This window comes from Peromyscus maniculatus, chromosome 3, assembly GCF_049852395.1.
Source record: "Peromyscus maniculatus bairdii isolate BWxNUB_F1_BW_parent chromosome 3, HU_Pman_BW_mat_3.1, whole genome shotgun sequence".
Taxonomy (NCBI): domain Eukaryota; kingdom Metazoa; phylum Chordata; class Mammalia; order Rodentia; family Cricetidae; genus Peromyscus; species Peromyscus maniculatus.
The window spans coordinates 157,054,274-157,080,847 of record NC_134854.1 but is presented as its reverse complement, the minus strand read 5'-3'; the positions used below and the strand labels follow the sequence as shown (position 1 = coordinate 157,080,847).

The window sequence follows — 26,574 nt, the reverse complement described above, 5'->3', positions numbered from 1 at the left end:
CTGACAACTTTCTCTCCCCACCCTCTTTCCAGGGAGAACCAACAGCGTCTGCAGGCAGAGTTTTCGGACATGATTGTCACCTCCTTACAGAAAAGAGAGGCCTCGGGCATAAAGAGCCGGAGGCCCACACGGGTGGCCAGCTACAAAAAAGGCACCTTGGAATACCTGCAGCTGAACAACTCAGACCACGAGAACACCTATTTTTAGACCGAGGTGAGGTCTAAGAACTGACAATAGCAACCTCCAATGTCTCGAATCTGCGTTTTCCAGAGACCTCAACAACACAGACAAGTGCCTAGGCTCGCTGCCCTGCCTACACATAGAATTCCTCTGCAAGGCACATGGGTGTTCTGGTTTTGCTTTTTGGTTTGTTTGTTTGTTTTATCGAGACAGAGTCTCTTGGATCCCAGAATGTCCTCAGTCTCACTGTGTGTAGCAGTGGATGGCCTTGAACTTCTAAGATCCTCCTGCCTCTACCTCCTGAGTGGGATGTGTGTTCTTGTTGGAGTGATAGCCCTGTACTCCAGAGCTGTGTCCCATGGTTGTCTATGGAGCATCAACCTAGAAAAGAGGAGGGAGGAATATGCTACATAGAACTTGGGGTTTTGTTCTTATTTCTTGTCTTGTTTACTGGCTCTTTCTTCTGCACACATGAGAGAATTTTTTAAAAACTTGTCTCAATTGTATTTTAAATGGCCTATCTCCATGAAAGTGTGCTTAACTCATAGTTTTTGCAGAAATCATGCAGGATATTAAGAAAAATAAAAGTTTTTAGAGTCTTGTATATGTTTCTACTATCTGTTCTTCTTCCTGGGGCTACCAGCCATCAATTCCTGCTTGCTGAAAGACAAGTGGCCCATGGAGAAATAGGGCAAGACTAACATCGCTGCTCATTGCAAGAACCTTGAAGGTCACTAGTGCCCTCTGTGCATGGTGAGATTATTGATTTTCAACAATGGTTTTGCCTTGGCCTGTCTACTTAGCATCATGTAGACAGACATTTCCTGTTCTGACCACCTGATTGGGAATAATGGACTCAGAGGCTGAATATGAATTATACATGCTCAGCCCGTAGCTCAGGCTTCTTACTAGCTAACTCTTACATTTAAAATAACCCATATTTCTATTTGCTTTGCCACATGGCTCATGGCTTGTTACCTCATTTTCTACATGTCCTGATTGCTTGGCAGTAGGCTGGCCAGCATCTCTCCTGACTCTGCCCTTCTCTTTCCCATCATCCTTAGTTTGATCACCCTGCCTCTCCTTCCTGCCCAGCTACTGGCCAATCAGCATTTTATTAAACCAATTCAAGTGACAATTTTTTTTAAGATTTATTTATTCATGATGTATACAATGTTCTGCCTGCATGCCAGAGGGAGCACTGGATCCCATTATAGTTGTAAGCCACCATGTGGATGCTGGGAATCGAACTCAGGATCTCTGGAAAAGCAGTCAGTGTTCTTGACCTTTGAGCCATCTCTCCAGCCCCCCAAGTGACAAATCTTTACAATGTGCAAGAGGATTATTCCACAGCAGCAACATGAATGTGTAACACATGTCATGACGGAGACTTAAGAGGTTTGATTCCTATGCTGCTCTGTTCTGTCTAGGAAGTCACAGTATCCCTAAGTGTCTGCTTTTTCTGACCATGTAGCTCCTTCATAAGTGACACATGGCTCTCCCTGAGTATATGACAGTTTATACATATCACATGTGATATATATAATATATATATACCCTATAATTTTAATATGTGTATACATACTCTGTATTAGCTAGTTTTTGTTGCTGTGATAAAAATAACCTAACAAAAGCAACTTACAGTTAGAGTTTATTTTAGCTTGTGGTTCCAGAGGCAAAGAGTCCCCAATGGCAGGGAGTCATGGCAGCAAGAGCCAGAAGCTGACAGATCACATCTCTATCAGCATTCAGGAAACAGCAAGAGTGAACTGGAAGGGAGGGAGCGGGGGGAGGCTATAGAAAGCCCATCCCCAGTGATGTCCAACCTCCAGCAAGGCTCCACCTCTTAAAGGTTCCACAACCTTCCCAAACAATGCCACCAACTCAGGACCAAGTGTTCAAATACATAGGCCTATTGGGCACATTTGTTCAAATCACCACACTTGCCATATAAATTTTTAGATTCAGCTTGAATGAAATCAGCATGGAACCATTAATTAAACATTTTTATGGTAATTCTAAAAGTAGTGCATATTTTATAACACATTAAAAGCCCTCAGTAGTCACACATCACTCATCACTGCCAATGACTGCACAGCAGTGCTCAACTGCACAGGCATAATCAGCATGTGATAAAAATCAGGTGCATTGTAGGAAGGATCATGTGCAGTAAGAAAAATCAATAATGTATGACCTAGCCTAGACCCAAACTTTGCCCTTTAATAACCAGCTCCTTCTCTTGAACCCCATAAAAATGAGCCCCAAACAGTAATTGGGACTCTTGAGGACTATCACTTACGTGCCCACATCTGGACAGTGTCTCCCTCTATAACCTGCACTATCGATTCGCTCCAAGTAGAGCTGCCTCGCATCTTATGCAAATCTGTGTGAGCCCTTAGTTTCTTTTTTTCCAGCCGAGACCACCACCATTGACAACAAGGCAGTTTGAAATTACATTGCAGATCTTTTTTCTGTTTTCTGGCTCCCTCTTCTGGCCTCCTTGGGTACCTGCACACAGGTGAAACACACAAAAAAACAAAAACACATTTTAGAAGAGGAAATCTAAGGTCAAATAATGGAAGACTTTGAATCCCAGATTCAAGGATTTGGTTTGTTCTTTGACAGGTCGGGAAACATCATAGAGAAGGAGCATGACACATGGAAACCTGTGGTTTAGGAAAGGCAATCTGACAGAAGCACATGAGAACATACGTGATAGAGAATAAAAGCCTCTCACATCCGTGCAGCTGGAAGTTTTCTTGTGTCCCACCTAGTCCCTCAGCCGCTTGGTCCCAAGTAAACACACAGAGGCTCATAATAATTATGAACTATATGGCCTATGGCTCAGGCTTCTTGCTAGCTATCTCTTTCATCTTAAATTAACCCATTTCTATTAACAATTCTCGCTCATATAAACCCTCCTCTTTCTCACTAATTGGACTCCTGGAGCTCTACTCAGGGCCTAGCTGTGGATCTCTGCATCCAGATCCCTCAGTCATTGGATGGGATTTCTAGCATGACTATTAGGGTGTTTGACCATCCTATCACCAGAGTAGGTCAGTTCGGGCTGTCTCTTGACCATTGCCAGCAGTCTATTATGGGGGTATCTTGGACTGCTACTCACATCACCAGGGAGGCTACCTGGAAAACAGGACCCCAAGAAAGACACAAGGATCACCCAATGACGGAGAAATGGATGAGATCTACATGAACAGTCTGGAAATGAGTGGGGGTAATGAAGGGCGAGGGTCGAGGGAAAGAGAGCTTGGGGGAGCGGGAGATCCCAGCTGGATCAAGAACAGAGAGGGAGAACAAGGAATAGGAGACCATGGTAAACGAAGATCACATGAGAATAGGAAGAAGCAAAGTGCTAGAGAGGCCCACAGAAATCCACAAAGATACCCCTACAATAGTTAGTATATTTTTTAGCTTTAAGCTTTCTGCTTTATTCATTATTCAGAGGACACTGAATAAGACAGACCCAAGAAAATCCACAAAAAAATCTATTATAATAAAGCTGCTGGACATCGAAGGCAGAAATCCTAATACAGCAGAGGAAAATCAGGAGCTTCCTGGGGTTTTAAATGGACTGAACGAGGAACTTCCAGGGCTGGAGGCATGGCTCGGCAATTACAGCGATTTGAATGAGAAATGTCCCTGATAAGCTCATATACTTGAACATGTAACCCACAGGCAGTGATGCTGTGTGGGAAGGTTGTAAGACCTCCAGGAAGTAGAGCCCTGCTGGAGGAAATACATCACTCAGGGTGGGCTTTGAGGGTTTATATATAGCCTCACCCAATGTCCCATCCATCACTCTACCCCCAGGCCCTTCTTCCTGTATGTCATATGAAATAAGATCATCCATCATTCTGATCCTGCTGTCATGCTCTTCCTGCCTGTTGTGACACCTTCCCCACCATGGTGGACTCTGTCACTCTGGAGGGTTAGAGTCCATGATGGCAGAACCAAGGCAGTGGGTAGAGGGCAGCAGACAATGGGAAGCGGGCAGCAGGCAATGAACAGCAAGGCAGTGGGCAGCGGGCAGTAGGCAGCAGGCAGCGGGCATCGGACAATGGGCAGCAGACCACCAGCAGTGGGCAGCCGGCAGCAGGCATGGTGGCTTGTTGTAGAATACTATTTTAAGATATGTTGCATTGTTTATGTTGTGTAACATTTGTTTAACGATACAAAGCCGTGTTGCATTTTTTAATGTTGTATTTGTGTGTGAAGCTGTGTTACTGTGCCTGTCTAAAACACCCGATGGTCTAATAAAGAGCTGAATGGCCAATAGTGAGGCAGGAGAAAGGATAGAGGGGGCTGGCAGGCAAAGAGAATAAATAGAAGGAAAAATCTGGAAGGAAAAGAAGAAGAGCAAGAGAGATCAAGGAGCAAGAAAAGAAGAAGCCCGCCACACAGGCAGACACAGAATAAGAAGGAAAGAAAAGATATAAAGACATAGAAAAAGGTAGAATGCCAAAAGCAAAAGGTAGATACTAGGATAATTTAGGTTAAAAATAGCTGACTAGAAATAAGCCAAGCTAAGGCAGGCATTTATAAGAAAGAATAAGTCTCTGTGTGTAAATTATGTGGGAGCTGGGTGGTGGCCCCTGCCAAAAGCCACAAGAGTAAAGAGTAAAAACAACCAACTACAGTGGCCAGAACAGCAGCTGGAAGCTCACATCCTGAACCCCAAGTACAAAGCAAAGAGAGTGCATTTGAAATGGCCTTGGTGTCTCTTTACAGCAATAGAAAAGTAGACAAGACAGAGTACAAGGCCAACCTGGTCTACAGAGAGTCCCAGGCCAGCCAGGGCTACATAGCAACACCCTGTCTCAAAACAAACAAACAAACAAACAAAAAAAGCATGACAGCATAAACCATTAGGGTAATGCAAACTAAATCAACAATGAGATGTAATTAAATAACTATTAGTAAGTAATGGCTAAAGTTTGACATAGATCATAACAAGTGTTGGCAAATACCTAAGGCAGTAGTAATATTCTTACCTGCTGGTGGAAGTGTAAATTGTGCAACCTCCTCATGGAATGAGTTGGAGAGTCTTTAAAGGTTTAACATATTCATCATATAACTCATCCACTTCACTCTAGGGCAGTTTCCTAACTAATAGCCAATGTCCATACAAAGGCTTAGACATACATGTTAGAGAACCCTTAATTATAACAGCCAAACACTGGAAACAATTCAGATATTCATAAATAGGGTAAATGGTTTGCCAGCTATGGTGGTACATGCCTGCAATCCCAGAGTTGAAGAGGAAGATGCAGGGGGATTGCTCCAAGTTTGAGACCACCACCAACAACAAATGTAAATGAGTAACGAATTATGGCATCCGGACACAACAAGACATTGCTCAGCAATATGCGGAAACGATTCCTGTAGGTGTTACAGTGATTAGGCTCCACAAATGCAATCAAGTGAAACTAGAAAAGGAGCATACAATGCAAGATTCCACTTATGGAGAATCCTAGAAGCTACCAAGGGCACTCACTGACCGGAAGCAGATTCGTGACACAGGATGGAGAATGGGATAGAAGGATGACCAAGTAACTCAAAGCACAGGGCTAGCCAGTTGTGATGAGATGCAGCTGCAAACCCAGCACTTGAGAGGTTGAGGCAGGAGGATTACAAGTTGGAGATGTACCTGAGCTAAATACTAAGAACTGCCCCACATCCCCATCAAAAAAAAAAAAAATATCGAGAGCCTTCATCTTGATACAACAACAATATTCATGTCCAAACACACCAAGTTATACTTTAAAGTGTATGGTTTCTTGTAGCCCAATTACTATTCAACAATGCTGCGTAAAACAAAACAAATCCATTCCGCAAAACTCAGTATCAAACTTGTTGGACAGCATCCTGGTGTCTTCAACAAATCAACAGTACGACAAACTAAACAAGAAGAAACAAAAGGGATAGGCTGAAATGACTAAAGATGCACGTTAATAGCAGTCGTGTGTACTCTGCTTGGATCCTAGTCCAAGGAAATTAAATTTTAAAAATCTACCTAATAAATGGAGAAATTTATAAATTGACTCGGTAGTCAATATTCACTGTTAACTTTTGCATGTAACAATGGTATTGCAAATTTGTGTGTATACATATACATGTATAATAAATATATTATGTGGGAGGCCAGTTCCCACCTTTTCCAGGGTTCCTATGAGGAGGAGAGAGGGATAAGAAAATATTAGGTAGAAAGATAGTGAAGAGGAGAAAGACAGAAACACAGGATAGCTTCAGGAGGGCCTGGGTCAATGCCCAACAGCCCCTTCTGCCTATTCAAAAGGCTTTTTATAACAATGACAAGGGGTGAGACAAAAGACCTCCCCCTTGCTAGATCAAAGCACACCACACAGCCAAGTGCAGACCCTTCCACACACCTGGTAACCACCCCAGGTCAAATCATCCTCTTATGCAGCTCTGCTGAGTAAAGCAAGCTCAAATTCTGGGACCCTGAGTAATTTGGGCCTCTACAATTTTATGTCCCAGTGCTTAGATCAAACCCAGGGCTTTGTACATGGTAGACAAGTGCTCTGTTCCTGAGCTGATCCCTAGCCTTTTCCTATTATATTTTTAGAAAAACATCCCCATTGTATAGGGAAGAGGATATCAGGCATATTAATAGATGAATACCAACCAGATTATTGAACTGATATGTACAGTGTGGCTTAAGATTCAAGATTTCCATGATAAAGCTGGATTTTCATAACCTGGGCAGGATGGGGACACACCTGTCGTCCTGGCACAGGAAGTGGAGAAGGAGGATGAGGAGTCTGTCCAGTGGTTACTTTTCCCCTTGTAAAGGACAAATGACAACAGCCACCTAGGGAAGGAGGGGTTTGTTTGGGCTCACATTCCAGAGCTCAAAGTAGAAGAAAGGATATTGAGAAAGAAATGGGATTGAACTCGGGCTGTCAGGCGCAGCAAACACTGGTTGAGACATCTCCCCAAAGGCACAGCTTTTGTTTCTTAGGACCTCCAGAGAGAGTGCAGAGCCACAGGAGGGCTGCATTTGCATTTGCAGTTGGGCTCAGGTGAGCCTGACTGATAGGGAAGGGTGTGCCTAGCAAGTAGGATGCATTTAGCTCAGTTTGGGGCTTCCTGGGTGCTTGCAAGAGTTTTACAGGCTGGAGACCACTGACAGGATGACTTGGATATTGTGAGTCAAGGGTGGTTGTGAGTCCAGAACTGGACCCTGACAAGGGAAGCAGCTGGCATGGAGGAACGTAGCAAACTGCCCACAAAGAGGAACTGGGAGAGTTTAGCTGTGACTTCAAAGCTGAGTCAATAACACTGAAATATCACCTAGGCATCCTTCAAACAGGGGAGGCTGAGGCAGGAGGATTGCCAAGAGTGTGGCTTCATAGTGAGTTCATAAATAACCTAGCCTGAGGCCCTGTCTCAGAAAACCAAAACAGCTAAGCTAAACAAAACAGAAAAACCTACGCACTGGAGATGGTCTTTATGATAGTTACGCAGAGAGAAAACAACCCCTGGCACTCTAAGTTACTTAGTAGTTAGTGGCAAAATGAAATTTTGAAATGGTATGATTTTACCCCAAAGCCATGTACTTTTACCATGTTTCACTCAGCAGAATAAGAGGACGGAAGGAAGGAAATAAAAGGGGGTGCCCAGGAGCTGGAGAGATGGGTCAGTGGTTAGATCTCATACTGATCTTGCAGGGAACCCCAGTTCACTTCCCAGCACCCATATCAGGAGGCTCACATACCTGAAACTCCGCCGACAGGGAAATCTGGTGCCTCTGCCTCCTCAGCACCTGTACGCACATGTACATACCCACACACAGACACACAGGCACACACATAGTTTAAAATAATTTTTAAAAATTCAGTCTAAAAGAAAAAAAGGGGGGATATCCAATCTTGTCACACTGTGAAACATTATCATCTCCAAAGTTTATACCTAAGAACAAGAAAATCAAGTTACAGAAGAAAATCTCTACCCTACCCCACCCCTCCGCACACCACCCCACACCACCACAGCTCACTGCACTCCCCGCCCACCCCCACTACTGTGTTAAGTAAATTTACCATTTTGTGTGAGGCTGCTTTCAGAGCTGAACTCGGCCTCTTGTGGTCCTCTGCTGGGTTGAGGATCAGACTCATCTCAGTGTCAACAAGGGATTTGTGAGGCTGGTGTGCCCGCGTCGCAAGACCCCTGAGCAAGACCACCACAGAGCCGATATCCAATGCAAAACACACAGGAGTTTATTGATAACAAGCAAGCCCAGGCTTGGTCTGTGGAGGAGGATGGCCCTGAGCTCTCAGAGCAAGGGCTTTTTAAAGGGAAAAACCGCAAACAGGGTGGTACAAGTCTTTGCGTCGTATGATTGGGTGAGGGTGTGTAACCTTTGAATTTACTGGTTGGTGGTTACAGTTATCATTTTTGGGCAGGCCTGGACAAGTCCCAGGCTCTGTCCTTGAGCTGCCATGGAGGCTGGCTGGCCTCGCACGTTCACATTGACCCATGCACGTAGCTCTAAGTTGGTGAGGGGTCCCAGACAGTAAACAATTGGCTGAACCTTGAGCAGTCAGAGTACGTGCTGAAAGGGAGCTACTGCCAGGATTGTGTCTTTTGTTCATGGCCCTCCCAGGAACTGCTTGCTCAAGTCTCAGGAAACTGAAATTGAGGCCTGATCTCTGAGAAAACACTGACAGCCTGATATGGCATCTGCCTGGTCCTTTCAAGGCATACAGAGAACATCCAAAGGCAAAACTCCACCTTCATCCTCTTAAGCACACCAGAATTTCTGCATGTGAAACTTGGTCCGTGGTGGGGAGGGTAGAGAACAAACTGGCTGTTTGATTTTTTGTCACTCAGAAAGGCAGAGTCATCTCTCATGGGAGGGTGGAGAGTTTAAAGCCATTTCCTGTGGTGGTATTGTGTTCCCCCCAAATATTGTGTACCCTAATAAACTTATCTGGGGTCAGAGAACAGAAAAGCCACTAGATACTTAGGATAGGCAGTGGTAGCACACGCCTTTAATCCTAGCATTCCAGAGGCAGAAATCCATCTGTTCAAGGATACAGCCAACAAGCATGGTGACTCACGCCTTTAATCCCAGAAAGTGAGCCTTTAATCCCAGGGAGTGGTAGCTGAAAGCAGAAAGGTATATAAGGCATGAGGACCAGAAACTAGAAGCATTTGGCTGGTTAAGCATTTGGCTGATTAAGCTTTTAGGTTTTGAGCAGCACAGTTCAGCTGAGAGCCATTCGGATATGAGGACACAGAGGCTTCCAGTCTGAGGAAACAAGATCAGCTGAGAAGTTGGCCAGGTGAGGTTAGCTATGGCTTGTTCTGTCTCTCTGATCTTCCAGTGTTCGCCCCAATAACTGGCCTCAGGTTTGATTTTATTAATAAGAACTGTTAAGATTCATGCTACAATTTCCTTTTCAGAGCCATGTGAGGCCATCAATCGGACTTGATAACCCACCTCAGCTGCAATCCCAATACAATCCTGAGCACAGGGAGCCCACTGTGTCAGAGTGCTTTAGGGAAAGACAGAATTCATTTTGATTTGACTTTGAAAGCCAAGCTTGGTATGACTTCTGTAATCCAAGCACTTTGGGGGCTGAATCAAGAAGATCTTGAGTTCATGCCAAGTGTAGACTACAGAACAAAACTCGTAATTCAAACAAACAAAAAACCAAAACAGCAGACTTAGCTTAATCTCAAGGACTCTAAAGGTGGATCTTTCTGCCCCAGGAATGAACTAGATGCTGGCCCAGACGGGACATACAGCCGTAGTGTATGGAGGAGTCAGTCAGAGCTAAAGCAACTGAGGAAGGCTGTGGGCCACTATTTCCTCCCTCTTGGAAGCTCTTGGGACTGAGGATTGCTGTGTGTCTATCTGTCTAGCAGGGAAGCCCTGTGTGTAGGGGGTGACCCCTCTGAGGGCAGTGGCTGGGAGCTGTCGACAAGACATCATCGCAGCGTGTAGCATTGTTTGCCACACACATCTCACTTGGATTACAGCTGAGCTCAGAGCTCTGTATAGGTCGGGAGATGTTAGGAAAGGAGGAAGGAGGTAAGATAGGGACAAACTCTACTCAAAACCAAAGAACAAAGCAGACGAGTGGTAGTCCTGCAGAGAGTTCGCTTGGCAGAAAGAAAACTCAAGAAAGACTGACTTGTGCTATGAAGGCTCAGATGTGGAATCCAGCTGTCCCAAAAAGGATGTGGTCTTTCAACAACGCTACCAATATGGGAAAGCTAGCATTCCAGGGAAAGGTTTTAAAGTTCCAGGGGGCCGTTGTGGTGGTGCACTGTTTAATGCCAGCACTCAGAGGCAGAGGCAGGCAGATCTCTGAATTCGAGGCCAGCCTGGTCTGCAGAGTAAGTTCCAGGACACCAGGGCTACCCAGAGAAACCCTATCTCAAACAAACAAACAAAACAAAATTCCCAGGGAAAACAAGAGCAAACTGAAAAACTCACAATAGTGCATTGAGCAACCACGAATGTCTTCAAAATGCTTCTGATGACTCGTATGCCTACTAAAGGCTTTAGGCCAGGGAGTTTCAGAAGGAATATACAGCAACTACATAAAAATGTCACAAGTGCTACCGACAATCAAAATGCTTAGTGTGGGAGCCCACAACTGACTCAGTTTCCCAGTTTGAATTCTATTCTGAGTCAATAGAGTTCAAGCTTGTTTGCTCCAAGGTTCTGAGAACGTTCTGATTAGCCCACAGAGTCTCCCTGAAGGGCTGCAGGAAAGTTCTGATTAGCCCATAAGAGGGAACACACTATCTGGCTAGACACAAGCTGCTGATGCCAGCCATAGATACATTGAAATAGAAAATGAAACTCCCTGCTCCTTGGTGCAAGGCAGGATGGATAGTGGTTGAATACCTGTGCTGTGCATTGTTCTACCTCTGTCCTTCAAGACTGTACATAAGCTGGCTGTGGAATAAATTCGGGACTGTCCGGCATTGCTGTCCGGCATTGACCAGCAGACCTCTCGACTCTTCTGTCTTCTTCATTGTCTCTTCAATCCGCACGCCTCTACCCAGCTACCCAGCTGACTGTCGCAGGCCCGACAGCTTAGTCAAAGGGGGAAAGGCTTGATATGCACTGCGTTGTGCTTCAAAGAACACAACAACCCATTTAAAACTCCTGATTTTAGTTATTCAGTTAGAAGATTTATTCAACCAGAGCTTTGCAAACATTTTGATGTTGTAATGGAAAAGCTATCACATCCTTGTTATAAACACTTGGACAATACTAGCACAGGAGGGGAGAAATCATCACCCAAAGCCCAAAGTACAGGGGACAGCCATTACCACATGCTCTCATTATGCATTTCAATAAAGCAGCTTCCTGGCGCTGGGGAGATAGCTCAGTGATTAAGAGCACTTGCTGGTCTTGTGGAAGACCCAAGTCCAGTTCTCAGCACCCATGCCAGGCAGCTTACAATCACCTGTAACGCCAGCTCCCAGGAATTAGAGACCTCTGGCACCAGTACACACACACACACACACACACACACACACACACACACACTTCAAAATAAATCTAAAAAATCAAAAGATTCTCTTGGATATAATTGACAACTAACTTCCCTTCTCCTTCCGGCCGCCATTTTCGTTTGATTAGCCCCAGCCAGTAAACTGTTGAAAGGTTTTACTCTTCTAATATGTCAGAATTTACTGACTAACGGCGAATTCACAAAGCCCAGTACGCCTGGAACCCAAGTGCCTGGGGAGTGAGGGGTAGAGACAGAAATACCAGCTGTAAATTCCAGTCCATGTTTTTCTGCAGAGTGAGTTCCAGACCAGCCTGGGTTACCGAGGGAGACCCTGCCTCCTAAATAATAACAAAAATAAATAAACAAAAATCCAATAAGCTATGTCAATCTGTTAGCTGTAACTGCCCAACTATTTCTAATTTTCCTTGATGGTGTGGCCATCAGCAATCTGTGTGTGTGTGTGTGTGTGTGTGTGTGTGTGTGTGTGTGTGTGTGTGCAGGTGACTGTGCACATGTGTGTAGAGGCCAGAGGTCCACATCAAGCACCTTCTTCAATTACCCTCTACCTTAGTTTTTGAGGCAGAATCTATCACCGGACCTGGAGCTAGGATGGCTGGCAGTTGGCTGCAGGGATCTCGGCCTCCCCAGTGCCCAGCCTCCTGGCACACACCAACCATACTTAGCTCTTACACTGATGCTGAGACTTAAACTCAGGTCTTCATGCTTACATGGGAAGCACGCAATAGATCGAGCCGTTTCCACACCCCCTTTTATTTCAACTTCATTGCCTAATATTAATACTCAGATCAAAAATATACCTCTCCCATTGATGAACAGGTTACAGAAGGCAAGAAAGGGCTCAGGTTGCTACAGGAATCAAAGAGGCTGCCCTGAAGACACAGGCAGGGGGATGATGAGGTGCAAAGAAGTCTCGGTACAAGACCCTATACGGTTTTTCTGTCTGTTTGGTTGTGTGTGTGTGTGTGTGTGTGTGTGTGTATGTGTGTGTGTGTGTGTGTGTGTGACGTTTGTGAGTGAAGGTGTGTACGTGTCATGGCATGCATGGGGAAGTCAGAGGATAGCTTTTAGGAGTTGATGCTCTCCCTCCAGCTTTATGGAGGCTCCGTGGGTCAAACTCAAGTTGCCCAGCTTGCAGAGGAAGCACTCTATGCGGTAAGCTGTTCTGTAGGCCCCAGGACAAATAAGATTTATTTTGGTGGTGGTGGTGATAGTAGTTCTGTTCTGTTCTGTTTTTCTCTTTTTGTTATATACATTTACATATCCACCCATGCATGTCATTTTAAATCTCAGTTCTGCATGTGAGAAAAAATGCCATCCATTGTCTTTCTGACTTTAGCGTGTAATCATTCCCAGTTCCACCCATTTTCCTGCAAATGTCATGGTTTCATTTTTGGCACAAGCTGTTTAGGGCGCAGAGTGTTCAAATGCAGTGGTAGAGGCTGACTCTCCTCCCATTTCTGCCTTCATTGTTGATTTTAGTACGGGTAAAATAATTTACTTCACCCACTAAAACCCAGCAGTGCCTCCATCCCTCTTATTATTCAGCTCCCAGACCTGCCCCCAGAGTCCTGATGTCTACACTTGTATTTCTAAGGTGAACTGAGATTCAGGATCCTATCGTGTAGACTGTTTTTTCAAACCAACAAAACATGAAGATCTTCAAGACCAGGTGGACTCGATGAGGCCTTCTGAAACTGGCCAGTCACAATGATCTCAACGACTGTAGTCCAGGCTGACTTCCAACTTGTAGAAATCGTCCTGCCTCGGTCTCCAGAATGCAGGAATTACAGATGTCAGCCACCACATCTGACTTCTTTTTACCTATCGCCTTTTGGATTTGAGGCAGCATCTTGCTGCATGCATGTCTAGGCTGACCTTAAAATAGTGATCTCCTGCCTCAGTCTCTCTTGAGCTACCAGACCCTGCTTCTGTTTGTTTTAAAGTATTTCTTGGTTACTTATAGGGCCTACTGTAAGTGCTAAGTAAATAAGTGTTGTTCAAATTAAAAAAAAAAAAAATCCACACAGCCAGGCACAGTGGTGCAAGGATTGTAATCTCAGCTTGGAAGGGAGGTGGAAGCTATCAAATGTCATGAGTTCTAGGCCAGCCAGAGCTACACAGTGAGAGCTTGTCTCTATAACCTAAAGTGTGTACATGTCTAATGTGGTCACCATTTCTGTTTCTCCAGTACTTGTGACCTCCAGCTGGCTGACTCTCCAGATGCACAGCCCGTGGACAGTGAGGGCCAAGTGCATAGCTCCCCTCTGTCATTTGCTTTTCATAGCTAATCTTAAAAATGTACGATTCATTATTCAATAGGAGTTGTCAGGATGCACAAAAGCATTGCTCAATTTATTTGGCAATGGAAATGGCCATTATGTTTTTTTATGTAATGCTGCTTCTGTTATGTAATTCTTGTTGACTATGAGCCATCCGTGTTACTTGGTAGTGAGTGACACACAGAAAAGCACTCACTCAAAAGTGCCTTATGCCATCATCATCCCAAAACAGACATTGATGGGAGCCATGCCGTACAGGATATAGTTTGTGGAACGTAACCATATCACTTGACCAAAAAGATAGGTTAGCCTTGATGGAAACGCTGAGGGCAAGCTGTGCCTGAGTGGCAGAAGCCACTTGAGAAATCTTTCTTTCTTCCTGGATGAGGGTCCAGAGTTTATTAAACTAGGTGGAAGATACCCTTTGATTTTTTCCACATTGTTACTTCTATCTGTGTTAGGTCCTAATTTGAACTTGTTAGTCAGTTGACATGCATCAAAGCAATTCTTTCAAAAATGACTCCTAGAAGTTATGTTTCCCATGATTTTGAAAATTCACCTTCATGCCTGAACTAAAATTAACTGTGCCTAAAATGTCATGCTCAACATCTGAGGATAGGGCCGGAGAGATGGCTCTTTGGTTGAGAGCACTGGCTGCTCTTCCAGGGGATCTGAATTCAGTTCTAAGCACCAGCATCATGGCTCACAATCATCTGTATAACTAGTCCTCAGAGATCAAATGCCTCCTTTAGCCTTTGTGGGCACCAGGCACACACAAGGTGCATAGCTATACATGTAAGATGAAATAAATCTAAAAACAACTGAGGGTGGTACTCCATATTATTTTTGAATTTTGTAACAGGAGTGAAAGCCAATTTGACTTTTAATACTCTTCCAATGACATCTCCTCCCTCCCTTTTCTGGAATGTTCACAGTATTTATTTTCTTTTAGTGGGTACCAATTCCAACTTAAAAAAAATTATGTTGCTCTCTCATCTCCTCTCTCTCTCTCTCTCTCTCTCTCTCTCTCTCTCTCTCTGTCTCCCCCACCATGCGTGTGTGTGTGTGTGTGTGTGTGTGTGTGTGTGTGTGTGTCCTCAGAGGCCAGAAAAAGGGAGTCAAATTCCCTGGAGCTGGAGGTCTAAGCAACTGTGAGCCAGTCAGCATGGGCTCTGGGAACCAAATTCCTCTGCAAGAGCAGTAGCACTCTGGACCACTGAGCCAACTCTCCAGTCCCCAAGCCTGATATTTTTTTTTATAACTGCTCCTCCACTGCCAGTAGCCATCACCTCTGTGGAGAGATGAGAAGGGATGTACAGGCCCCCAAGGGGAGCCCCAGGCTTAGGCAGGAGCAGTGTCATGGAAAGGAAGGTTCTAGACCCAAGAGAAGCTACCTAGGAGGCCAGTGAGCAAAAGTTCATTAAAAGCTGACCCCTTAAAACAATGTGGAAGGTTGGCGTATGGTTCAGAGGTAGAGAGAGCACTTGCCAGTGTATGTGAGGCCTGTGAAGAGCAGATTCCCGCACATTGTTCTCTGTCCTCCACATAGATCCACACACTAAATAATAAAGTTTGATCCCCAGAATGCACGCAAAATAAAGCCATGTGTGGTGACACTGGGACTCACTGGCCAGCCACCCTATCCTAGTTGGCAACTCCAGCCAGTGAGAGATCCTGTCTCCAAAAACTAGATGAGGGACTGGAGAGATAGCAAAGCAGTTAGGAGCACAGACACCATTCCCAGCACCCATATCAGGGGGCTGGCAACCACCTCTAACTCCAGCTTCAGGAGACATGACGTCACTGGCCTCCACAGGCATCTGTACTCATGAGCACATACCCCCACACACATGCACACACACATGCATATAAATAAAAATAAAATAAAAGAAATCAGCCGGGCGTGGTGGCGCGCGCCTTTAATCCCAGCACTCGGGAGGCTGAGCCAGGCGGATCTTTGTGAGTTCGAGGCCAGCCTGGGCTACCAAGTGAGCTCCAGGAAAAGGCGCAAAGCTACACAGAGAAACCCTGTCTCGAAAAAACCAAAAAAAAAAAAAAAAAAAAAAAAAAGAAATCTTAAAAACACATGCACACACGACTAGATAGATGGTGTCAAGAAATGACACCAAAAGTTGAGCTCTGACCTCTGTAAATTGACATTTTTCTCCCACCCGTCAGTTCCCAAATAACCACTCAGAGGCTTAATATGAATTATAAACACTCAGCTAATAGCTCAGACTGGTTACTAGCTAACTCTTCCATTTAAATTAACTCATTTCTATTAATTTATGTATTGCCACGGGGCTCGTGGCTTTACCTGTCCTCTAGCAAGTCTTGCTTCCTGGGTGACTGGCAGGCATCTCTCTTGACTCTACTCTCCTTCTTCCCATCATTCTCAGTTCGCTTTCTTACCTAACTTCCTGCCCAGCTACCAGCCTTTCAGCTTTTTATTAACCAATGAGAGTAATACATATTCATAGCATAGAAAAGGATTGTTCCACAGCAGACCTCTACACTCACTCACACACAAACACACAGAGAGGAACACGTACCCAAACCCAGTGGCATAGCACTTGCCAAGTAAACACAAGACCACAGTTTGATCCCTAGCTGAAGGTGAAAAAAGGGGCTACAGGCATTTGACACAGAAATATTTTGCATCTACAGTCACAGTTAAATACCACGAGGGACGGGCCGTGTCTTGGTACGTGTCTTTACTTGTCACTTGTACATCTTGTACAATGAAGATAAGCACCAGATGTGTAGCAAAGAGGGGAAGCTGACAACAGCTTTAGGATGTGGCCATCCCACTTAGGAAAGAGACGCAGGAAGATGCCTAGGAGAGTAATGAAGAAAGAAGCCCCCCACACACCGTGTGTGTGTGTGTGTGTGTGTGTGTGTGTGTGTGTGTGTGTGTGTGTGTAGTTTAAAGCTACATGCTCTAAACAATGCAGAAAGAGTGGTCGGTTTTTAGCTTCTTTGGAGGTGAGGATGGGAAGAGGGTTCGTAACAGCAAGATAGAATGTTGCTGACTTTACCTTTGACCAAAATAAATGAGCAAATCAATTGATCAATTGATAAATAAATAATCCACATGCACCCTCACCCAGTTGGTATCCAACTTTCCCAGAAGCCTCCTTTTTAGCTTCTACTGTTGTGGTCAGCACATTCTTGGTTCCCATCTGACAGGGTTCACGGAGCAGCAGCGGCATCCTTCCTTTCTGTGCCTAATTTGCAAGACCCCTGCAGGCTGGATCACAATGGGAGGGGGCACACATGCAGGGCTAGCAAAGATACCACAGGCCCTGGTTTAAGTGAATGAGACCAGTACCATCGGCTGGATTAACCCAAGCCCTGGACCTCTCTGGATGCTCATTCATACTTCATTTCTACAGTAAGTTGACTCCAAACTATGATATCTATAACCAATGGTAGGTTTAACTGCTGACCCAACGTACACAGAGAGGCAAAAAGAACAGAAAAGACAAGTTCAGTGACACATATGAATGCACATAAGAGTAGTTAGCCATTACACTGAATAGTGCCCTGCAAACTTTCAGTCTCAAAACATTCTTATGCTGGTGACATGGCTCAGCGGGTAAAGGCCCTTGCTGGATAAGTCTGATGACCTGAGGATGATCTGTAGAACCCATATAGTGGTGGAAGAAGAGGTGACCCCATAAAATTGCCCTCTGACCTCCAGAAATGGACTATGGCATGTGTATTCATCTCTCTCTCTCTCTCTCTCTCTCTCTCTCTCTCTCTCTCTCTCTCACACACACACACACACACACACACACACACACACACAATTTAATCCAATAAGCATTATTCCACAAGCATCATTCTAAGAGTTGATTGTTCAAGGGAGAAGAAAACAAATGCATTGGAAAAACAGAACATTTTGTGGCTTTTGGAGGCCTCATGTGTACAGAGACAACTGTCTCCAAAGCCACCAAATTGTAAGACTTTGAACAGGGAAAAGTATTTTTGAAATAGTCAAAAGCTTGACTTAGAAAATGGGACAACATAAACAGAGATAGAGGGCGCAGGGCATACTGAAGAAGGGTAAATTAGAATGTGGATACACATAACACAGGATCAGCTCTTAGGTACAGAGGTACCCACACATCTGTACACATCTGTCGAGCTGCTAGGGGAAATACAGGAGTCCAGACAATGGGTGCAGCCACGCCAGGGTGGGGCCACACTCTCCAGGGTGTTTCAGGGTGTGGAGATATTTAGTAAGCAAATGCAGGACCGGTTTTTGGATTACCAGGAGAGACGATACTACAACTTCCCACACTGCAGCCCATGAACTTGCAGGCCTTGTAAAGCAGCCGGGGTCCCACGTGGTGCTTGGGCTGCAGCATGGCAGTGAGCAAGGCAGAGGAGGTGGGGGACGAGCCCACACCAGACGAACTGATGCACACTAGATCAAAACATCTTTAAGTCCCTCCTGCCAGTGCCACAAGGTTCAGAGGAGTTCCTGAGCGAGAGCCTAAGGCCTCAATAGGATCTGTGTTGGGTATCAAGGTCTCCATGGAGACACCAAGGCTGTGTGTTGTTTCTCTAATGATCAGTGACATCTCAGCTCAAAGCTGCACTTCCCAGCCTTGTTAGTGTCCTCATCACTAGGACAGCAGGCCTAGCTCTTGTCAATGAAGGTGAGCAGAAGTGGTTACAGAGCAGATACAATTTCCACTGCCCTTTGCCTCTTCTATGGTTGGAAGGAAAGACTCCAGCCTTTGGGCCGTGCTCTTCCCCATCACCTGACAATCACAGTCAGTTTGCAGAGTGTCATAGCAATATCTTTTGAACACTTCAAACAGAGAAACAGAGGTGAGTGACTAGTATCGAATTGACAAACTATTGGGTAAAGAGGCTGGAGAGATGGCTCAGTGGTTAAGAGTGCATGCTGCTCTTCCAGAGGACCTGAGGTCAGTTCCCAGCATTCACATCAGGAAGTTTCCATAGAATCTGATGCCTTCTGACCTCTATGGGTACCCAAATACATACACATGAAAAAAAATTAAATAAATTTTAAAACTGTTAGGTATTTCTTTTGGTCTGAAACCTTGGATATATATTACTGAGACTTTAAGATCATTTATAAATAATAACAAAAAATGTTTGGGAACCTCTGCCTTAGAAGGATGATAGATCAAAAGATGAAGGAACACCAGGCTCCTAAATGTCTACATAGAGAAAAGGCAGTTACTAATGAGGAACTCCCACACCAGGTTGGTAGAATAATAAACTTTTGTTGCATTAACTCTATGGAGTTTGTTATCACAGATAGCATTACCCTAAATGATACCCAGAGTATGTGGGAATCTTTTCCTGAGGCCACAGGTAGTGACAGTAGATAACTCACAATTCCTGACGGTAATGAGCCAAACCACATCCCGCTGGAAGCTACTACGTCAAGAGAAGGACAAACCTATCAAATACTCAGTCAATACACAGCTCCCCTATGCCTCTCGAGCTAAGACTGACCTCAAGGAAAAGAAGAATGTGGACAAGGCAGAGGAGGCTAAGGACTTGGTTTGTTCTAGTTCCCTTTCTGTGACTGTGATAAAACACCCCACCAGGAGCAGCTTAGTGAGGAGAGAGTTTATTTGGCTTATACTTCTAGGTCACAGTCCATCACTAGGAGAAGTTGAGGCAGGGTTTCAAAGCAAGAATCTGGAAGCGGGAACCAGGGAGGAACACTGCTTGGTGGCTCACTCAGGCTCCCCCTCAGCTGACTTCCTTATATAGCCTGGGACCACATTTCCAGGGAATTATAGCACCCACAGTGGCCTGAGCCCTCCTATATCAACTAACAATCAAGATAATCCCTCATAGACATGCCCACGGAACCACCTGGTGAAGACGGCTGAGAGTCTTGTCAACTCTGTGTCAAGTTAATCTAACTAGGACAGAACTAAATGGGATCATGTAATTGTAAATTAAAAGTAGTGTTCCTCCATCAGAGGGTAAATTACGTAGGGTTTGTGTTGGTTTTGTTTTTTAACTAGGTCCCACTAGCCTAGGCTGGCCTTGAATTCATGAACCTCCTGCTTCAACCTCTTGAATGCTGAAATTACTCGTCCTCTCCACTTCGCTTTGCTGGGGTGATGGTCCAGCTGATGGGGGTTTTCTGCCCACTGGGTCAGGCCCTGAGCCCCTGCGGTCCTGCCCTACGGTCCTGCTGAAGTAGCTACTACAGGCCCATTAGCCATTTCTTTAGGGCACAGTTGTTACCAGGGAATCAGGATTCTATCTTGAGCTCTTATGGGACTTGAAGGACAGGTAAGCAGGCCAAGCCCTGTAACCTGAGTCCAATTCCTGGCTCCTACATGATGAAAGAAGAAAAATAACTCCTGAGAAGGTAATTCTGAGATCCACGCATGTGCTGAAGCATATGCCCCCCATTCACAGTGGAATAAATAAATACAGTTCCTTAAAAATTCAAAAACAAATGCAACTTCTAACCCTAGACTCAAAACAACAACAACAAAAACTTTAAAAACAGGCTCAGAAGGAAGCTCAAGGAGTGTATTTTGTTTGGTTGTTTTTTTTAGATTTTGAAAGAAAAACACCGGGGGCGGCGCGGGGCAGGGCAGGGCAGAGCAGGCAAGCTTTAAACCTCAGTGCCTGCTGGAAGGAGGTAGAAGAGACTGGCTTTTTTTGAAGTCCGAGGAAGCCAGTGTGTTCGGCAGTCAAGGAACTGTGGGACACTTAGAGGCCTTCAGAGAGTGAGGAGGCCCAGAGGTCAGGGACCTCACGGGCCAGGGTCCAAAAGGAAAAAGGGAGGAAGATGGACATTTTATTTTGTTTTGTTTGGAATTCAGAAGAGTGGGTGAGGTACAAGCTCTGCAGGGGTGTCAGGGGAGGGGCTTCGGGAAGGGCGAGTCAGGGGCTTATTATTCCTCCCATCTCTTGGGTAAATCAGTTTTCCCAGAGGTCAGTCTCCAGGCCAGGCGGTTGACAGGCCCAGCTGCCGACATCAGGATGGGATGTTCTAATCTTTCTGGAGCAAAGATGAATGTCGCGTCTCCACCCAGGGCCAGAGGCAGAACTCAGACCCCATTGCTTTCCAGAGGAGACATTGCTCCCTCAAAGAGCCTCCACTGATGCGACCAGTTTTTCTAAACCCTAAGGAGGGACAGTTGTGATGTTTTCCCTCTGGTGTTTCCAGGGGAATGGGAGGCTGGGGTGAGGATGGGGGTCCACCTGACAGACTGTGCCCTGAAGCTAGTTTGTGGTGGTGCTGGGATTGAACCCCGGTCTTCACTCAGGTTAAGCCAGCGCTCTAACACTGAGCCACATTCTAGTCTCCTCTTCAGGGGACCTTTAAACCACTGGGGAGAGTTTTCAAATTCCATTTCAGTGAAACTAGCAACAGTCTCAGAGGGCTGGAATTTTTCTAAGACTCTCATGCCACAGCAAGGAGTATTGAAGCTTGGTGCCGCCATGGGGGTGTAGGGACACACTCGCACCCCTGAGATTCCACCTGTTTGTGATGACTTGCAGGAGAGCGTGGAGCCAAACAACGATGGGTCAGTGATAGGCAGGACCACACCGTGACCAGGACTGCCTGGCCTTGCGTTCCCTTTCCCTAGGATCCTGGTGGTGAACTTGGGGTGACTGGATCCCTTTGCTCGTCTTCCCAGTGCGGCCACATTGAATGAGTCTCCTCTGTTTTCCACTCTTCTTTGTCTCTTTCATTAGTGTGGTGGGGATGTGTTGCTGTTTGCTCCCCCATTGCTGGGATAAAATACTGACTTGGGGAGGAAAGAGTTTACTTCAGATTTAATCCATTATTTAGGGAATGTCAGGATGGGAACCCGGAGGCAGGAACTGAAACACAGACATGGAGGAACACTGCTTACTGGCTTGCTTCCAGGCTTCTTTTCTGTTGCCTTTCTCATACAGCCCGGGCCCACCCTGCTTAGGCACGGTACTGACCACAGGACTGGGTCCTCTGCGTCAATCAGCAACCAGACAAATGCCCCCACAAACATGCCTATAGTCCAATTTGATGGAGGCAGCTCCTCAATTGCTCTTCCCAAGACGTGTGAAGTTGACAAGATTAGCCATCACAGAGTGTGTGGCTGAGGCCGGCCAGCCAGCCTGTTGGGGCTGTTGACGCTCTGGGTTTTGCCCTATGGATTCCAATTACAATTTTGAACCAATATCCTTGGATTTTAACGTGGCGTTTGCTGTCACTATTCTCCATGTCTAAAACCCCCACAGTTTAAATGTGTCCAAATGAACCACAACTTACATCAGCGGAGCTCAGCTAGGGACAGTATTTCAGCTAGGGGAACACTGAGCATCATCTGGAGCATTTTCAATGATTGTGTGCAAGGCCTCAGAGTGCATAGAACACACACACACACACACACACACACACACACACACACACACACACCAAAAAAAAAAATAATAATAACTGGGCCAGAATTTCAACAGTACTGAGGTTGAGAAAGTCTAATCCAATTAATTTGCTTATAGGAATAATCACTTCCTCAACTCAAATGGGGTTCTGTAAGGACGAGGTGTCACATAGAGCTCTCATCCTGGAACACTGAAGACAATAACTATGCACGCAGCCAGCAAATCATCAGGTGGGTGAGCCCAGCTCCCATTAGGCGCCTTCAGAGAGTCACCTCCTTCCTCAGTCATATCCTCCAAACAGCTGGCTCCTTGGATCAGGAGGGTCAGTAAGGTCACTGAGGCTGGGATATGGAGACATGCCTGGAATATCTGAGGTGACACAATTCACCAAGTGTGCACCGCAGGACCCAAGGGTTCAGTTTTTATTTTCTGCACAGTCCCTACAATGCCCTCAGCTTCTCCTTCCATTGAATAAATGTCAGCAAACGAAACTGTGATTTGTAATTCCATGCTTCACATGTGTCATTTCTAATAATTACAAATATATTCGTACTTCCCCTAGCAAAGGTACTCCTTCATCGGTATTATTTCTTTAGTGTTTATTTATTTACCTGGCATTTTGTTTTGTTTGCTCTTGGGAGACAAAGTCTCATTCTGTAGCCCAGGTCGACGTCAGACTTCCAGCAGTGCCCCTGCCCCGGCCTCTGGAATGCTGGGATTACAAACCTATCTGTAGGGGCTTGCTTTTAGCCGTCTTAACTGGGTCCGGTGGCAAAAACTGCGTCCAGTCAGCCTGAAGTCTCTTGCCTACTTCACAATGTCACCTAGGGCACCCTGGACCAACTCATAATGTTACTTTCAGTGAGCCCTGCCCAGAAATGGGTCTCGATAGAGGGTCAGGGGTAGATCTGCTTCCAGCCCTGTGTGAATCAGTTCCGGCCAATGAAGCCAAGGCCGGGAGGTGTCGAGCTCCTGAGGTTAGACAGGCTGGCACAAGAGGCCCTGGTTCCTGACGGATGAGGGACCCGAGAAGACAGAAGGCCACAGAATCCGATCTGCGTGTAGGCAGAGGCATGCGACCCAAAGCTGCCTGGGGTACCTCATCTGCTGCCACAGGGGCCAAGGCCACCTTGAACTGATTCCTTGGCCCTGAGCCCCAAACCTGCAGGAGGCGGCCAGGAGCAGCGCAGCCCCTGTACTTCCCAAAAGCGCTACTGAGAACTTTCCCGGCCCGGCCCACAGGTGACTAGAGGGTCAGACCAGACAGAAAGGATCCGCCTATCCCAGCCTGGGGCTCAGACGGGCGAAGGTTGGTTCCCAAGGCCACGCGAAGCGCCCAAGCAGGCAAAACTAATGCCAGAAGAAAGTTGAGATCTCCCAGGCCTCTGTCACGCAACGCCCCACTGGCACCCCCAAGTGCGGCTCTTGCAACAGCTGTCACGGCCGGCGCCAGCGGGACCTAATCCAGCCCGGCAGAGGTCAGAGCGGAGGAGCGATGTCCCACCGCAGTCCTGGCAGGAGCCTCAGGCCGCCAGCGCCGCCGCCGTTGCCGCTGCCGCTGCTGCTGCTGCTGCCCTTGCTACTGCAGCTTCCCTGGGCAGCCGCCCTGGAGCCTACGTCAACAGGTGAGCAGAACGAGCCAGCGGCCGAGGACGGGGGGCCGTCGCCCCGTACCCCCTGCACGCGCCCGCCCGCGGCTGGCCAGAGTGCCAGCAAGTTTACACCCAGGGACGTCTTGGGTCGCACTTCTTGGTGGGGAGCCTGGCGGGTTGCGCTCCAGCCCTGCCGTAGATCAGCGGAGGCATTTAAGGCGGGAAACTAGGGGTCTGTCGGCATCTAAGTATGTGTACCCGGATCGGACGGAGGTGTGATCTGAGGCCGGCCCAGGTTCTGCTTCTACAGGCAGACAAGCGACTTTGGCTTAAGAAAATCGATCGCACTCCGGTAATGTCAGTTTGATATGGGACAGGGACAGGACAGAAGGGAGCTATGCTCTTTCCTCCAGATGGCCTCATAATCCAAGAGGATAGAAATCTCCATTCTACAGCCCAAAGAGCTGGGACCGGGAGGAAGTCGGGAATTTGCATAAAGATAAGACAGCTGAGTTGCCAGAGGGCACTGGTGTAACCCTTCCTGTCAGTAAAGCAGGTCCCAACAAGCGCCCTTCCAATCTCATCCTTCCATTTGCAAGAAGACCAAAATGAATTGTTGGGTTATGCAGACTTGGAAGACTCCAAAAGTCAAATTTGGAGAGGATTAATTTGATTTCATAATCATCTCCATGCTGGCCTTGCCCAAGAATAGGGTGAGCCTTGGGCAGGGTCTCCTTCCCCAAATCGCTCCGATTCATGTTATCTTCCAGTAAGCACCTGTACCCTGGGGGATTTTGAGGCATTTGCTCTCAACAGCTGCTCCAGTAAGCGCAGGCCTGTGGGATAAGGCACTGTCCAGAAGCACCCGGTGTCTCCCCGATTGAGCTGCATGTTCTTTGGTCTCCCCCCGACACCCCACACCCCCACCCTCACCCCCACCCCCACCCCCACCACACACACACACACACACACACACACACCTTTCAGTCCTGAGAAGCCAGCAGTCCTGAAAGGCTCCTCCTCGGCATGGATTTGAGGACAGTTCAGGAAGCCGGCAGTGGCTCTTTGAAACATGTAATTCCCTTTGTTCCTCTTTATTCATCTGTTAGTATTAATGTGGGTTCTGCAGTGGAGCTTCCTCAACCTTCCAGTACATTGCGTAAAATTTGAATCGTAAAGAGCAGGGACTTTGCTATCTATCTCCCTGTGCTCCCTGGAGTACCTAGCTCAGTACTGTGAGCTCAGTCAGATTTTGTCCTCACTTTTCCTGGGGAGAGGTGAACGAACACATATTCACCCCAGACGGACACCCCCTAAGCCATCTTACTGGCTCACTTTTACTTTTCAGTTTGGGTTTCTTTTTATTCTAGAAATTGGCAAATTATTTTACAGCCACCTCTTCATAGTGTTCCAGCTACAGCATACAGTTGACAGAGGACCTGTCCTTGAGGACTGAAAAGCCCATATGTATTTTTCAGAACATCCTTGTATGGTTTTACTAAAAGTGTTTGTGTGTTCAAAACTGGGAATTGAACCCAGGTTCCCATGAATGTTAAGACATACCCTCTACCATTGAGCCACACCACCCCAACTCTCGCCAGTGGAGAATAACCCTCTTCATGGAATGAATGGCCAAGTCGGAGGGTCGCTGGAGAGAGAGTCAGCCTCTTGGAGACTCAGAACGTAGCACATTCCTTTGTAAAACTGGTTCTTCACCTGGCCGTCAGCCTTGCAGGGCAAGACTCCAGAAGTCAGCATTTGCAGCATGCCAGATGTGATCAGATCTGTGGGGGCCAAGTCACCCTGATACACACCCAAGTCTGTTCCCAGACTCATCCTTAATTATTCATTAGAAATATAACTGTCAGGCTGACTGGGTGCTCCTGTACCCTGCTTCAGGCATATTCTTCCTGCTAGCAAAACACACAAGGAGATGTTATTGGGTTCTCCATCTGGGGGTCTGACTCATTTGCCCTCAGAAGAACCTGGAGTCAGCCGGTGGGAGCAGGCATCTGGGTGGTACTTATCTGGTTGGGCCATCTGACTAATGGTGGACATCTGCCTGGCCACACAGCCAAGCCTCGACAATGGGCTCTTCCTCTCCTGGATATCATTTAGTCTCCTTGAGGTGTCATGGCCGACCGCTGGTTGAGTCCAGTCTCAATGGATGCTTTAACTCTGAATTACTAAAGTGGGTCTCATGGTTGCTCCATGGGCTTCTTTGTAGCATGGAAGTTCTTTATTACCTTTTATTCTTTTAAAGACAAGTTACCAGTGTGTAGCCCTGGCTAGCCTAGAACTCACTGTGTAGACCAGGCTGACCCAGAACTCAGAGAGATCTACCTGCCTCTGCTTCCTGAGTACTGTACTTGAAGTCATGATCCACTGCACTAGCATGGTCGTGTTGTCCTTAAACAGTGTTCCAATTGTTCCTGTAGGCTGAATTTTTAGCTTTGAAGGCTGGTTGGTGAGTTATTGCTAGAGTTATTAAGTTGCTACTTCGTACTAGGGCAAAAGAGGAACTTACTTAATATTGTTTAAAGAAAGAGAGGTAGTGAAATTATGGGGAAATGTTTGTGCAAAACAAAACTTGTAACT

The 26,574-nt window shown here is 46.3% G+C and overlaps 2 protein-coding genes and 1 long non-coding RNA gene across 3 annotated transcripts in view; 2 read left to right on the top strand and 1 right to left on the bottom strand.

The window, feature by feature from the left end:
* Gucy2c (guanylate cyclase 2C) overlaps nucleotides 1–783 on the top strand; it is an 80,532-nt gene extending 79,749 nt beyond the window's left edge. Inside the window, exon 27 of the mRNA XM_006976515.3 lies at nucleotides 33–783. Coding sequence (XP_006976577.1) covers nucleotides 33–207 — 175 coding nt within the window. The 3' untranslated portion in view covers nucleotides 208–783. The remainder of the gene's footprint in view (nucleotides 1–32) is intronic.
* A 963-nt stretch (nucleotides 784–1,746) lies between these two features.
* On the bottom strand, nucleotides 1,747–9,114 carry LOC143272554 (uncharacterized). Its single transcript, XR_013050206.1, has 3 exons — nucleotides 8,259–9,114; nucleotides 6,939–7,030; nucleotides 1,747–2,688 (listed from the first exon to the last, which is right to left on the bottom strand). It is a non-coding gene; the product is annotated as an uncharacterized LOC143272554 (long non-coding RNA).
* Nucleotides 9,115–23,244: 14,130 nt separating this feature from the next.
* Nucleotides 23,245–26,574, top strand: part of Plbd1 (phospholipase B domain containing 1) — a 58,704-nt gene continuing 55,374 nt past the window's right edge. The window contains exon 1 of the mRNA XM_006976516.4: nucleotides 23,245–24,009. Within this exon, the coding sequence (XP_006976578.1) occupies nucleotides 23,880–24,009 (130 nt within the window). The 5' untranslated portion in view covers nucleotides 23,245–23,879. The remainder of the gene's footprint in view (nucleotides 24,010–26,574) is intronic.